Source organism: Rissa tridactyla, chromosome 3 (assembly GCF_028500815.1).
Source record: "Rissa tridactyla isolate bRisTri1 chromosome 3, bRisTri1.patW.cur.20221130, whole genome shotgun sequence".
NCBI classification, from domain to species: Eukaryota; Metazoa; Chordata; class Aves; order Charadriiformes; family Laridae; genus Rissa; species Rissa tridactyla.
In genome coordinates this window covers 97040552-97056094 of record NC_071468.1, presented here as the reverse complement: position 1 = coordinate 97056094, position 15543 = coordinate 97040552, and the positions used below count along the sequence as shown (strand labels likewise).

Below are 15543 nucleotides of genomic sequence, written 5' to 3'. Positions count from 1 at the left end.
TATATATGATAGCAGAATTTTTTCTGCTTTGTCTTTGTGAGTGAATCTCTAGCTCAGGAAACAAGTTTTTTGCACTTATCAGAGGGATGCCCCGGCTGTGTGCTGACACATCAGTGCCTGCTGCCTTCCCCAATCCAGCTTCAGCTCTGGGAATGGCCCCTCTGGTGAGGGGGGCACACCTCCCAGCAAGGAGTGGGAAGATGATAATGACACCCCCCAGCTACTTCCTTAAGGAAGACTAAAAAGTCAACCTTACAAACTGGGTGAACCTTGAAAGGATGAGCATAGCACCAAAGAAAAGGTAAATATGAAGAAGTTTTGTATTAACGTTAATGGGAATAACAATAATTTCTCAGCTTCACGTATGTTCTCTTTTGTTCAGAGCAAGATTTCGAGTGTAACAGATCCTAGGCGGGAAAACAAATACCTCAATGCTTTTGCTACAAACATGGATTTTAGTAGTGGATGCCAAACTTATGCCACAGTTACCTAATTGTGGATTGCTTTGCTCCCACACATATCATGCAGATGATTGTACATTGCAACTCCACTGCCTGAATCTAGTTAATATTGCACAATAATTTGATATGCCTGTGAAATAAATGTTAAATGGAGATGCAGATAAGTCAGACATAGAATTTAGTCTAAGAAGGAACGTGTTACTCAAATGCAGGTGGTTATGGCATAGCTGCAATGTGTTCCTACCAATATGCAGTAGGATATAAACCAATATGCAGTAGGATATAACTTTTTATCAGCGAAGGTATAGAAGTGCAGGTGTGCAGGTAAACAAGTTGGTACTAGTTAGTCCAGGCAGGGTGGCTGTCACAACGTCACCACAGACTGCCTGCGCTAAAGAGAGTACAACTTGTGCCATTGAATAAATAACTGTGTACAACGGATGAATCTTAAAAATGACTGAAAAAAAGCCAAAGACCAGACTGAAGATGTAGTTATGCTGATCTGTGCTAGGAAACGACCCAGCTATTTCTGTCTTGAGACAGAAGGCGCATAGGAGCACTGAAGCTTGGCTTTAACAAAGACTTCCCAGTATCTCTCTACTTTGTTTTTTAATATTTTTTTTATTATTATTATTTCAGTCCAAGCAGATTAACTGCATTTACTCAGTATTAATTATTGTGTTTTCTAGTTGAAATAGGAACTGCACACACTTTCATAAATGGACTAAAAGGTTATTTAGTTTCACTTTGGCTTTTTCTAAGTGTCTATATTCTCTGCAGAAAAGCTGTTGTATAACTTATTACAGAGATATTCCCTAAGAAATTGCAACATATATTCACCTACCTTCTGGAGTTGTAGCAAAGCAAGGAAAAGCATTTTTCCTCTTTCTCTAGTGGAAGAAGCCTATTATTGCTACAGAACACTGTGTATATCACAGTAGTAACTTTATATGGCACTGCCAACTAGTTCCTGCAGTCAAATTGCATATATATTATAGGATAAATAAACTTGAAAATGGAAAAATAGATAAAAAAATAATCTAATCAAACAGCTTAATTTATCCAGCTGGCAGGAAATGGGAAAAGTCAAGGATGAATAAAGTAATAGAAGCTTTGCATTTTTTGATACTCAAAAGTTATCTAAATTATGTTTACTTTTCATAATCTTGCTGTCATCATGTGAAGAAGTGTTTCATATTCTAAAGCATTTTATTTAACAATGTGTCACTAGGTAAGGCTTTACTCTTTCCTAGTGAGACTAATTCAAGACTAAATTATACACTCTGAAATTTATGTACTGAAAACTGAAAAATGAGATGGGAATTCAAGCTTTTCTGTACACCAAATCAAACTTCTTAATGGGAAGTTTTCCTGCATAAAAACTCATGAAATGCTGACCTCAGAGCTATACCTATAGAATAAAATAAATTTTTAAAACATAATAGTTTATCATGAACTTTTAAACAGTGGTAAATCCTACTATACAGCTTCTTCAGATGTCTTAATCTAATAATTTTCAGTCGTCCTTGCTGGGCTTTCCTGGGGCTATGATAAGTAGAAATTCATCTGAATAGACTGGACTGAAGAAACTGGAGAAACAGGACAGGTCATAGAAACTACATTGAATTTTAAATTCTGTCATTTCCCTCTTTTGCTCCACTTCACTAAAGAGACTACAGTAAAATATCTATTAGGACTTATTTCAGTTAGGATTTTGGTTGTCTGAAACGTAATATTGTCAAAGAATAAATTTACAAGGGTGAAGAAAACAGAGTAATAACCCTCTCCCCTTGGATTTTGAAACAGGAGGATCAACTCCTTGACGAGTTCTTTCACTTTAATTATTTATTAAATACTTCTCACTGGTCCATGTTCTCTTTTCTCCTACAGAGAACGTAATGAAATGATAGATGTTCTTTTGAAAGGAAAATTCAAATAATTTTTATGTAGCAACGCTGTGTATTTACTGGGGTAACGAATCTTCTCTCAGGTATATGTGACCAAAGGTCAAGAGATTCCTTCAGCATGTGGATGCAGTTGGTCTACTGCATGGCATCTGCTAGATTCATCATATCAACAGCTACACCATCAACCCAGTGGCAGGAGCAGTAATTCTTTGGAGAAGTTATCACTTTAAATACATGCCAATTAACTTATGTTATGATATCTCAAACAGCACAGACTCAGTTGGAAGTGCAATAATTCATTTGAATTGATAAGAGGTTTTGTGTCAGTGTGATTGAGGCCACTTTAGTTGTAAGAGAAGGGTCACTAAACCAAAGGAGTAAAACTCCTAAGACTTGTTATTGTGATTATGTTGCTCTTATTAGGTAGCCTTACTGAGTGTTATAGTATACCATAGTTTTAAAGCCCCCTCTTTCACCCAGAGCAATTCCCCATCCTGAACTCAAAGGAAATTCTCTGCATATATTAAATATATGGCAATGTGACACTGTCTGGAATGGTAATTTCAAAATGGGAGGAAAAACAGAATATGCCGTGGTAAGGGGACAGAAATTTAGAAAAATTACATACAGCTGAGTGCTTATTGCCAATCTGTAAAAACCTGACAAGAATGCAGAATGTGAGAGCTTAAAAGAGAAGGATGTTCTTAAAGCTAAACTGGCTACTTTCCATGCTTTCCTGGTCTTAGCATTACTATAACAAGCCACCACTGGAAAAAAACATTATGACCAAAGTTTAATAATTAGTCTAGAAGTTAAGATTTCTTAACTAGGAGAAAAGTCTAGAGTTTTACACTAACTTTTCATAAATAAAAAACTAATATATAACATTTTGTCTTACTTAATAAGTGGAGGAAATAAAGGTAAGCGGTGTTTTGAATGACTATAATAGCTTTCCAAATTGATCTCAGTAGGGTTCTTAATGGCACTTACGCATCTAATTCTACATATATTCTGCTGACAATTTTTTTTTGTCTTCCTGAAACTACTTTGCGTCAAATACAGCCCTTGACAATTGCCTTATCAAAAATGATACCCATTTTAGGATAGAAATGCAAATTGCAAGAATCTTTTGAAAAAGTTGGGTGACAACAGTAATTATATTCAGTATTTCCTCTCCCATTCTTTTAGTTTTATTGGTGTACTGGAAAGGGGAAATGACAATTGTTTCACTTGCCGACAATAAATAACTCTTGGGAAATACCATTATTTTTAAGGAAGGAATAGTTCAGTTCTCTTAGAAAATGTTTCACTGTCACTGAGAAACAACAATCCTCTGTTGACAGAGCAGGTATTTTACAGTAATAACACGCTGCACATTGTCTTTGCAAAATTACTAATTGTGTTTCTGTGGGGTCGGGTCCTCTAATAACAAAACTGCCCACTAACACATCTAGGATTGTGACCTTAATGGTATGTTTTCTTGTTTCTTACATAAACAGACTGATCTGTCAACTCAATTTGCCTTTCAAAGACTTAAAATTAGAAAAGAGAATTGTTTTCTGTCAGTAGCTTGAGTCTGGATTAGCGAGCTAAATTCAAAAGGTCTTGTTTTACCAGAAGTCTTCAGACCTACTCATTTCTCAGTAAATGCTAGTGGATTTTGTGAGGTAAACATGGCTTTGTTCTATCAGAATTCTATTCCTGACAGACAGGAAAACCAGAGTTATCAGTCAAATAAAATGTCAAAATATGGTCCAGTATTTAGATACAAGAGTTGATTGCAAGCTGGTAAAAAGAAATTCCTTTTAACTCTGATATATTGAGAATCTTATCTGTATTTGTGTACTTATTTGTGGATTTCAGTTATTATTACAGAAGTTCCTATAAAAAACAGAGGTGGAGTGTAACAAATTTTTAATTACTTGTATTTAAATTTTGTCCTCTATAATAACCTTTTCTAAATAGAAATATTAAAGCATATTAATTACAGTGATTCTAAGCACAGGACAGAGCACAAAATTAAAGCCTTTCAAAATACATTCACAGACATTATGGAGATGTTTTAGTTATTCTGTTTTTTTTACACAGAAAAATAAATAATTCAAGTCTGATAAGAACAGCTGAACTCTGCTTATTGAAGAAATCCTTTTCCATTTATTTTTTCCCTATACTTTTATAGAGTCTCACTTTCAAATATCTACAGCTCACTAAGGAAAGCATGTACTTGACAGTTTTGTCAATACCTAGAAAAAACCCCACCAAAGCCACAAATATAACTCAGCATTTCAACTATTCACTTGAAAATTAAATTTGAGTTTTAATAAGAAAAGTCACTGCATGTCACACTCCAGGCTCATGAAGTGTTTACCATTTACTAAAATAGATGATTTGTTTATCTACCATTTTGCATAGTTGGTTTAACTTCTTTGTTCCACAAAGAGGAATATTTGTGTGGCCTTCCTTTGCAATATTTTGGACTACACAGTCTTATTGAATGCACATGCTTATTGACAGCTAGTATCCATGATATTTTATGATCTGAGAAAAATATTACTGCACTAGTAACTCCCTTTGTAATTCTTATTCAAAGGAAAAATATCTTCATACAGCATAAATTCCTTTATGAAGATGTGTATGGAGAGCATCATGTTAGTACCTGTATTTATTAATTCCATCTTCACATGTGGCTCCATGTTGGCACTGGTTTACCTCACAGTCATTAATATTCTCCAGGCATGTTTCTCCTATCCATCCAAGAGCACAGACACAGTGAGATCTCTGGGTTTTTTCATCGTAGAAGCAGCTACCTCCATTCGCACATACCTGAAGATGAGAAGTACAAATATATAAAGAGTTTTTTCTCTCTGTGTTGGGTTTTTTTCCCCAAAGAGTTTAACTGAGTAAGCTGTTGGTAATAAATATGGTTATTTAACATTTTTATGTTGTAATATTACAAAAGACACATCTCCAAGAACCTAAAATACTGAATAACATTAAATCAATATATCAATTAATTGTTTAGTTGGAAAGAGGCATTTATGATTCAATTTAACAGTGCCATTTTCATAAATGACCTTAAAATGTGATTGTTTTAAGAAGCATGATAGTGAACTAGCCTGTTATTTTTCCATTGAAAGAGTAGAACAACTGTTCCTGTGTTTAAAATCTATGTATAATTTAAGCAAATTTGTGGCTATCAGGAAAAGAAGACTGAATAGTTTTTGATTTTAATCATTATTCTGATTCACAACCTATCCTTGATTTTTTTTTTAATTTCAGTAGAGAGAGAGATATATATTATATCTATGCTCTGCGAAGACCAGAACATGCAGATATTGAAAAATTAATAAACCTAGACCGATCAGCATTTTTTTCTTGTAGCTATTATTTGCTAATATTATTTAATAAACTACTATTTCATATATTCTTCAAAAATTACAGAAAGTTCTAGGATGTAGTGAATGCTTCTTTCTTCATTTTACTTCAAGGATCCATTTAATTTCCATGAAAATTTTGCCAGTGTAAAAACAGATAACTACGTTTTCATTTGAAAGCAATTAGGACCTCTCCTTCTAATCAATTGGTTTCTAAAGAAAATGGTGTCTAGAAGATGAGCTAATGCACTAGTACTTCAGTTTGATTGAGTCTGAATCTCTTTATAATGTCATTAAGATTTGTAATAATAACAGTTCTTGGCAGAAATCCTCTAATATTCATTTGTCTTTGATTAAGTTTTAAATTGACCTTAAAATTCAGAGATTTTTGCTATGCTCTTGTTCCTGAATTTTATCCTTAACTTGTGATTCTTTTTCAATAGGACAACTTCTTGAAGAAAAACACTGCTCAAACTCCTATGCATATAGTTTTGGAAATATTCTTTTTTAAAATTATTTTAATGTGTCTTCTTAATTTTTTATTTAAACATTTCTGGAGGGTTTTGTCCAGAGGCTTACTATTTTCTCAAAGCTCAAATAGGTCAAATAAGCTTGCACTCAAGAAAACCATCTAGAAAAAACACAAACAATTAAGAAAAAAGTTATATTTCAATATTGCCACAGTATTATATTCATTATATTCTTATGTTGGTTTGACACTTTATACTGTTAAGAAAGGTGTTACCCTTCAAGATGTTAATGCAATCTAAAGCAGCTTTAAATTAAAATTAAAGCTACGGATGATATTTTTTAGCATCAAATCTAGTTAGTAGTTTTCTCTATCAGATAGATTTTTATCTCAGCTGTAAATTTAATACCCTATCAGTTTAAATATTGAAAAATAGGGGTTAGAATGATTAAGGATTTTATAAGAAATTAAGGCCAAATACATTTTTTAATCTATTACTAAAGTCAAAATAAATACCTCTACATGTTGGTTTTCTAACCTTCAAACCTGTATTGTGGTTTTCTAAAGCTACTACAGAGATTTGTTTGTTACTTTTTTTTAATACAGGGAATACTTTTAAATGAAAATAAATTGACAAACAGACTTTTGGAAAGAGCAGCATCCTCCCATCAATCAGCTTTGTCTTCTTCCAAAGTAATCTTCCTCATAGTTAGGATTAAACACTAATCTTACGGTTTAACAGACCATAAACACGGGCTCTTCTGGTCAGTCTGATCATCACACTTCTGTCTATTGCAAGTACTTTAAAACAAATCTGCCTTATTATGTAGTCTTGATAAAAACATAAGAATCACTTCCTTCTAATATCAACCAGGAAGTGTTATTACAGCAAGGAAAGATAATTAGTCCCTAGATGATTACATTTTATTCTTCTCCTTTCTTCACTCTGCAGTAATTGAGGGATGTAACCCTAATATATGGCTGTCTCTTCCTCTCTAACCCTACCCTCTCCCTGGTCAAAACAAAAATATCAGAATGTCAAGAAATATTTGCTGAAAAGTCCAGAAGAAATTATGACAATAAAAAAGTAGTATGATTAATATGAAAGAAGTACTCTGCTTAATTTAACTGCTTGTAGATTTAACTTTTACCTACATTGTAGTTGTAGATGCTATTGAATTATTCCTTGGTGAAGTAAATCCTTAAATCCTTACATTGCCTATAAGCAGAACATGATGCCTTTCTTGGTCTCCAGAATATGAGTTAGTTCTCTTAATTTATGCAGACTCAGTTCCATTATGTTTCCTTTTATTCAATTTTGCTACTCTGGCTTCTGACAATTAAGCATTATTTTTCCACCCATAAGTATAGTAAGTATCATTAAAGCAGTTTCTAAGAAGCGAACTTTGTAAAGGACTATATGGAAGATATATTTCTACAGATGGCTATATTGTTCAGCATCTAAAACCCTACATGCAATGCCTATTAGCACTAGTAATTGAATAGTCATTGAATTTTTTGTTTTGGAGATTAATTGCACATAGCAGTCCTGAAGTTCACAGATGTCACTTGTCCTTTGCAAATGTACACATTATATTCCATCTTAATTTTCCAGATAATTTCTGTTGACATTCAGTTTTATCATGTGTAGTCTATTCCACCATCCAGGAGGAAAATACTGAGTGGAACTGGGTGCAAGTCAGGTCCTTGCAGAACACTACTTACTATTTCCCTTGGACAATTGTCCAGGAAATTACTGCTGGAATAATTGAGTTATCTTATCTGCTTACTATCAAGCTGGAGCAGGTACATTGTTTCACTAGCTTGCTTGTGCAATTACTATGTGAAAAGATGATCCATTTCAACTTTTGTAAAAGCTTTTTACTTTTGCCGCTTCTATTCTTGTTACAGAAAGAAAATAAATTGGTTTGAAATTATTCACTTCTGGCAGTTTTTGGCTAACTACCCCTCCCTTTGCCTTTTTTTTTTTTTTACTTTCTTGCAAATAACACTTTTTCCAGAAACTTTAAATGGATTGTTTATAGTTGGTTTCCTTTAAATAAATAAAAAAGGCTTCATTTCTGAATATATGAATGTATATAATCATATAAAATATAAAACAATGTCTCCCTTTTCCTGTCTTTACTAACCTGTGCAGGTTCTCAAAGATAAACACCTAGTGATTCAAAGACAGCCTCCTCCAAATTTTTTATTTATATGGAGGTCCTTCATAAATCTAGGTATAGGGCAGGCAGGCTTTATCCTGGTTACAACGTTAAGATTATATTTTGAAATTTAAAGGAAGATATCCCCTCTTTTAATATGTTCACATTTCTTCTTTTTTAATACTTATTTTTAAAAGTATATAATTAAAATAATATTAAAAACCTTCATGTTTTAAGTGTTGTACTCAGAAAGAAAAAAACCAAACCCACAACACAATAGTATCGCTATACATTTATATGAAAAAAAAAGAGCCTCAATGACTTAAATTTACTTTTTTGTTTTTTTAAGAAAATATTAAAAATTATGCCATTCTTTTCAGTCTATTGTGATGAATAAACAGAAGTAAAGCAGTTCAGTAAAACTAAGGTACCACTGGAAATGGAAAAGAAATGAAAGAATGCAAAAATATATATTTACTTTCCAGCCACAAAGAATAAAGAATTAAATGCTGAATTATGTAATTTACTGAATAAGATAAATGTTTAATTTCAAATTATTACTTACACTACTTCAAAAAGTATTCAAATATTCATTTGTTTGAATAAGGCCTTCATTTTTTCCAATAAGCAAATGATAGTACTTTCATGATCTGTAGGCTATGAAAACAAGTAAAACCGAAACTCCTTTATTTTAGTTTCTATTCCCTTTCCCATTACAAAATCTACTAATTATTCACTTTATGTCCAAATTGTTTCATACAGTGAGTGTATATAGATACACATATATTATTAATTTTTTTCCCACATGACATTTATGATTATCTGTGAAATGTTTGTATGAATAAATTAAATATGTCTGAGGGCTTTTAAGCAAATACTACAGTAAAATGTTTTAGTAGCTCCCATCAGCATCCTTGGCACACCATCACTTCCCATCCTAACTAGCCATAATGATTATTGTATCATTATGGTGTTATGCCATGTACAATAAATTTGCACTCAGTATGACACTTTAAATCATAAAAATGTTAAAATTTACCAGATGCTGAGCATTTTAAATATAAACCTTTGAGCCAGTGAGTATTTCAATGTTGCATTTCATATTCATTGGTGAGCGTGTACCCATGGACTTCAAGGTGACATAAATGTTGATTGCTTCTTTGTAAACACATTGCTGCTCTGCATAGTATATTTTTATGGTGAATATATTTCAATAAAAGAATTGATTAAGCCTTTGAAACACTGGTTATCGTGTTTAAGCAGCTGTTTGAAAGGGCTATATAGCATTGTGTACATAGCTTTTAAAATAGCTATCATAATAAAAAAATGCAACATTATTTTCCTTTATCCCATATCGAAATCTCAGTAACTCAAGGGCCTGGGTCTGTAGTCCACACAGACTACTGATGTACCCAAACCAGTAATTAAATTGAAAATGTCACTAAAGGGAATTGAGAAGGATGCAGAAAATACATTTCTTGAAGACATCTGGGTACAAAATGGATGCTATTTTGTCCTACGCATTGTCAGTATCTAACTTAAAGATTTCTTGAATGTACAAAAATCAAATTTATTACTATATTGTGTAAGCGTTTAAGAGTAACTTGCAAAGAGAATTTTGATTTTTTTCTAACTCTATTTTCAGCTCATTGCAGCTTAGTTAGTCTTGCTTTGGTTTGTTGTTGTTTGGTTGATTACGGTATTTATTTTTGTTTTTAATGGAAATGAAACTTTTGTCTTTCTGTGCATTGATGTACTGTCAGCCTTCTCTCTAGTAACTTTTAAACACATCAAATATTTTAAGGAAATTTCGTCTTAAGTTCCTACAAGTTTCATGACATAGCAGCAGTAGGTAGTGGATAGGAGATATCAGTGAGTACACCTATAAAAAGCAGGAAAGGCAGAGCTCTGTCATTGCACGGTTTGTAGGACAAGGACCAGACTAGTCACATCATGCACTTCTGGATGTGTGTGTTATATGGGAAAGAGGAAGGTTAGCATGAAAATATATCAAGAATGAATATTGTGTTTAGGAAACTCGTGGGAAATGAGGCTTCATCAGCTCATTGCTCTTAGAATAACTTGTTTGATTTCCCAAGAACACTGGGGGGAATATATCACTTTATCCTACCTCTGTGTTTTCAATACATGGTGATAAACACGTGTAATTAAATCCATGAGATTTATCCATACACAGTGCTCCTGGGGCACAGCTTATATTGTAGAATAGGCAGGCGTCAATATCCAGTTCACATCTTTCACCTTCAAAACCTGCACCACAAAGAGAATGTTTAATCACACTTCATTCAGAATATTGACATTATGTCTGTTCAGGGTGTTAGCAGTTAACACCAGTCTACTAGAGTAATTTGGCAGTTTTATTTCCTAAACAAAGTGAAAAAGTGGGGTCCTTCATAAAAATGTTCATTGCATACAGAGACATATTGCTATTTTAATGTTGCTGTTTCTTAAATATTTGGATGACAGTTTTTTGGTTCTGTTTAGAAAATACAATAAATTTCCAATGACTTACCTATAGGGCAAGTGCACTTAAAATGATCTTCATAGTCAACACATGTTCCTCCATTTTCACATGAATTGATACCACAGTTATCAATTTGCACCTCGCAGAATTCTCCTGGGGTTGAAAAAAAAATACTAAAAAGGTTAAGAATTAATGCAACATTCTTAAAAAAAAGCGACCATGAACCATATCAATAATAGTGGTAAAATAACTAGTACTTTAAATGATCTTTCTGGAATATTGGTTAGAATGTAGAGACCTTGGATAAGTTTCCAGACTCCCTTATCTCCATTTATATATAAAAAAAGGTCAAAAAAAACTCTTTCAGCGTTAAAAAAACAATTTTAGATGGGATCCAATTTGGGATATAGAGCTGAAGAGAGAGGATTTTCATTGGAAATAATTTTCTGAAATGGAGGGAATACCTTTGCATTTTGTTCTACTTTTTAGTGCTGCATGAGTCAACCCTCATCTCTACTCAAGACTTTTGATTCTATTATATATATATTTAATTATATCTTTTCTGGGCTCCATTTTGGCTATGAAAAAGCTAGTCCACATTTGTCTGAGGTAACCTGTAGTGTCATTCCACTGAACAATTACTTGCTCATTTAGCTGAAGGGTTTTTTTTAGCTCAGCAGGAAGAAATAACTGAACTCTTAACTAGACAGCTCTAAAAAAATATGTACTAAAGAGAAATATATCTCTGGCAATGGGATAAGTGTCAATAAGGAAGATTATCAGCTTTCCAGTCTTGGAAAACCAGTAGATTTGACAAGAAATAAAACACATCAAGGATTTCTCCTTCTTCTTTTTGGAACTGAAAATAATATATTGAATTCTGTGTAAAAGTTCTTGAGATTTTATTTCTTTTTGTTGGTGTGCTACTGTTCCTTTTTACATGATGTTTTTAATTTTATTTCTAATTTACTATTTCTACAGTGGGACTTCTGTAATTTTTTTTTTTTCAATTTTAGAAAAGGTAAAGAATAGAGAAATGAAAAGTGAAACAGTCTTTAATGCTCAGAAAAGTAGGAGAAGGTGGAGGAGTTTTGAAAAGTTTCAAAGAGGAAGAAAAAGAAAAAAGGGAAGGGAAGGGGAGGGGAGGGGAGGGGATTACTGTTGTTTTTACCACCAACTTGTTTGTAATCTGTGTTACGTCACTCAGTGGCTTAAGCAGAAAAAACAGAAGAGCTGTACAGGAGAAAAATGTTTCAGGGAGATGTACAAGATATCAGGATCATTTCTTTGATCAGACAATATATTCTGTAAAATTTTGTGTCAAAAGTTAGTATTCTATTTGAAGTCCTTCATATGGCAAAAAAAGAATAATTTTACTTCAAATAATTAATTTTTTAAAAAAAAATTTTTAGTCAGCGTTCCTTTTGAGCTAAAGCCAGAAACATCAGGAGAACATGGACTAATAGTACAAAATTTGGTAAGAAATGACTACGTCTGGGTTTCAGCAAAGCATTTCTGCCAATTTCATTCACTTTAGTCCATTCCTAATATAAACACTTCAGCATTGATAAACATACACTGCATCTTTTAATATGCTGAAATGCAGTGTCAAAGTAAGACCTAAAGATTGCTTTTTATGGACTTCTATAAATGCAAACAGGAATATACTTATTAAGGCCTTAATGCTGTCATTTGTTGGCTAGAAATCTCTATCTTGGTCCAACAGGTGCTGAACCACATGTACAACTTCATGTATTTACAGAGAGGCTGACCAACATGCTATACAGACTTTTAATGTTTATTTTGCCCCTTTGCTCTCAAGCCAAAAATAGCCCAGTTTCAACATATGTCAATTTTTCAACAGCCAAGAATATATTTTACTGGAAGTTATAAAGCTTACTGAGTTAGACATATGTTTTTTAAAGTATATTACCACTGTAAAATTTAAGAAAAAGAGAAAATAGGAAATTAGATACTTCTTGCTGTTTATTATTATAATATAATATGTAATATTACATGGGCAACTATGGATAACATGACCTTATATTTACAAGACTTTCATTTGCTCACTTTGTATTGACACTAATGGAAACTGTGTTTCTGTATCTCTGGGGAGGTACCATCCTGATTTTTTAGAAAGCCATGTTATGAGCCAGGACAAGTTTTAAAATGTAACTTTGTGTAATATTGCTTGGCAAAAAGACATGCTCAAAAGTAAATAGATATTTTAACTGTGAAATCAACTGAATGTATTGAGGAAGTTGATATCTCCTAGGAAATGTCATGTTTTTTCATCTTTTTCTTAATGAGCTCTGGAAGGCAAAATTGGGGAAAAAAAACCTGGGAATAAACTTAAACTTGATATGTATTTTGGATCCATTTTTTTCATATTTATTCATGAGGGTGGAATTGTCTTGTCCAAGAAGCCCTTATGAATAAATATTAGTACAATAAAACTGGCTTAAAGAATTATTTCGCTATGAATCTGAAATCCTTATAACGGCTGTATCCTTTAAGCGAACTTTACAACTTTCCCCTGCCACAATGAGGTCAAGAAAACCTAGTAACTCCAAAACTGTTATAAAATTTATTAGAATCTGAATACTGCTGAGAAATGCATAATTTATGGTATTAAGATCTGATTAAGTGTTAAATGGATGTCAGGAGAGATCTCCACAGTAATCCACTTAGCTTTTAATGTCTAATTATCACTTCATAGTGAGTGAGGGCTGAATAATTGAGAAATGCAATACTTAGAGAACTCAAACAAGATTTTTGTATGCAATTACGCATGTTATCCTTCTATCAGGAAAAAGTTCAGTAGATACAAGGAACAAAGGAAAAAAAATAAACACAGCATAAGAGGGAGGGAAAATAATTTGATCAAAGAGTTTACTTTGTTGTACTGTTTATTTTTAAAAATGACCGTGTGCATTTTTTTACCTAAGTGTCTGTTCTTACAAGTTAAATTGTTTAATTACAAATTCTAAGCTCAAGATATCAGTGAAATAAAGTGTTACCACAAATGTGCACAAACTGAAGTTACGCATGAATATCAGGAAACATTTTCTTACTACAAGGGTGACCAAGCACTAGGTTACCCAGAGAGATGGTGGAATCTCCATCCTTGGAGATATTCAAAAGCCATCTGGACACAGTCCCGGGCAACCTGCTTTAGGTGACCCTGCTTGAGCAATGGAGTTGGGCAAGATGACCTCCAGAGGTCCCTCTCCAACCTCAACCATTCTGTGATTTCATGAATCTGTGATTCTGTGATGCATAGAATCATATAATATCTCATGTTGAAAGGGACCTATAAGGATCATTGACTCCATCTCCCTGCTCCTTGCAGGACTACCGAAAACTAAACCATATGACTAAGAGCGTTGTCCAGACCCTCCTTGAACTCTGACAGCCTTGGTGCCCTGACCAATTCCCTGGGGAGCCTATTCCAGTGAACAACCACCCTCTCAGTGAAGAACCTTTTCCTAATATCCAATATGAACTTCTCCTGATACAGCTTTATTTCATTTCCTCATGTCCCATTGCTGGTCACCAGAAAGAGGAGATCAGCATCTCCCCCTCCACTGCGACCTCCGCTGCTCCTTGTAAGTCTTGCCCTTGAGGCTTTTCACCATCTTGGTTGCCCTCCTCTGGAGACACTCTAATAGTTTGATGTCCTTACATTGAGGTGCCCCAAGCTGCACACAGTACTTGATGTGGGGCCACACCAGTGTGGCGTAGAGTGAAACAATCATCACCGCCCTAGACTGGTTAGCTATGCTGTGCCTGATGCACGCCAGGACATGGTTGGCCCTTTCGGCTGCCAGGGCAGACTATTGACTCATATTCAACTTGCCATCAACCCAGATCCCTAGATCCCTTTCTGCAGGGCTGCTCTACAGCCTCTCATTGCCCAATTTGTATGTATAACCAAGATTGCCCCACCCAAGGTAGAGAATCTGGCAATTCAATAGACATCAGTTCTTGAAGATAGGGGTTGGCATTTAAGTTTCTCCAGTCAAGCACCTCACCAGCTTACCACGACTTTTCAAAGATGATAATGACCTCACAATGGCATTGGCCAGGTTCCTCAGCACCCTTTTGTATGTCTCTTCTGGTCCCATGGACCTGTACATATCTGATGTACTTATGTGATCCTAACAGTATCTTCCCCTACTGTGGGTAATGCTAGATTCACGGACTTTGCTACTAGGCTCAAGGAACTGGAAGACACCTGAGTGCACACCTGTGAAAACTGAGGCATAAAAAGCAATTTACTTTGCACTGTACCCACTGCCACATCATGCAGAGGGCCCGTATTTTCCTTGTCTTTTCTTTTGCTACCAATAGACTTAGAGAAAATCTTCTTGTCCTTGTAGTGAAGCAACTACATAGCTCTGGGGTTGGTACCAGCCAGCTAAGAAACAGATAAACTAGCATATTATGTCTGTACCTAATGACATACTTACCAGTGCATTTAAATAAATTATAACAAATAACCAAAACCAGGTGATCATCACCTAAGAATTCTAAAAAGACTAAAATATTACATTGCTGAAGTACTGTCAGTTAAACATGACCAATCATTTAAATTGACTTTGGGACCAAAAGAAGGAAAGGTGTCAAATGCAATACAAATTCTGAAAGGAAACATGAGGGGTTTTACCATGTAGCCCTGT

The 15543-nt window shown here is 34.0% G+C and overlaps 1 protein-coding gene across 1 annotated transcript in view; it reads right to left on the bottom strand.

Moving 5' to 3' along the window:
* EYS (eyes shut homolog) overlaps window positions 1-15543 on the bottom strand; it is an 874211-nt gene that overhangs the window by 757570 nt on the left and 101098 nt on the right. The window contains exons 7-9 of the mRNA XM_054197017.1: window positions 10910-11014; window positions 10508-10647; window positions 5025-5191 (exon numbers count right to left, since the gene is read on the bottom strand). Coding sequence (XP_054052992.1) covers window positions 5025-5191; window positions 10508-10647; window positions 10910-11014 — 412 coding nt within the window. The remainder of the gene's footprint in view (window positions 1-5024; window positions 5192-10507; window positions 10648-10909; window positions 11015-15543) is intronic.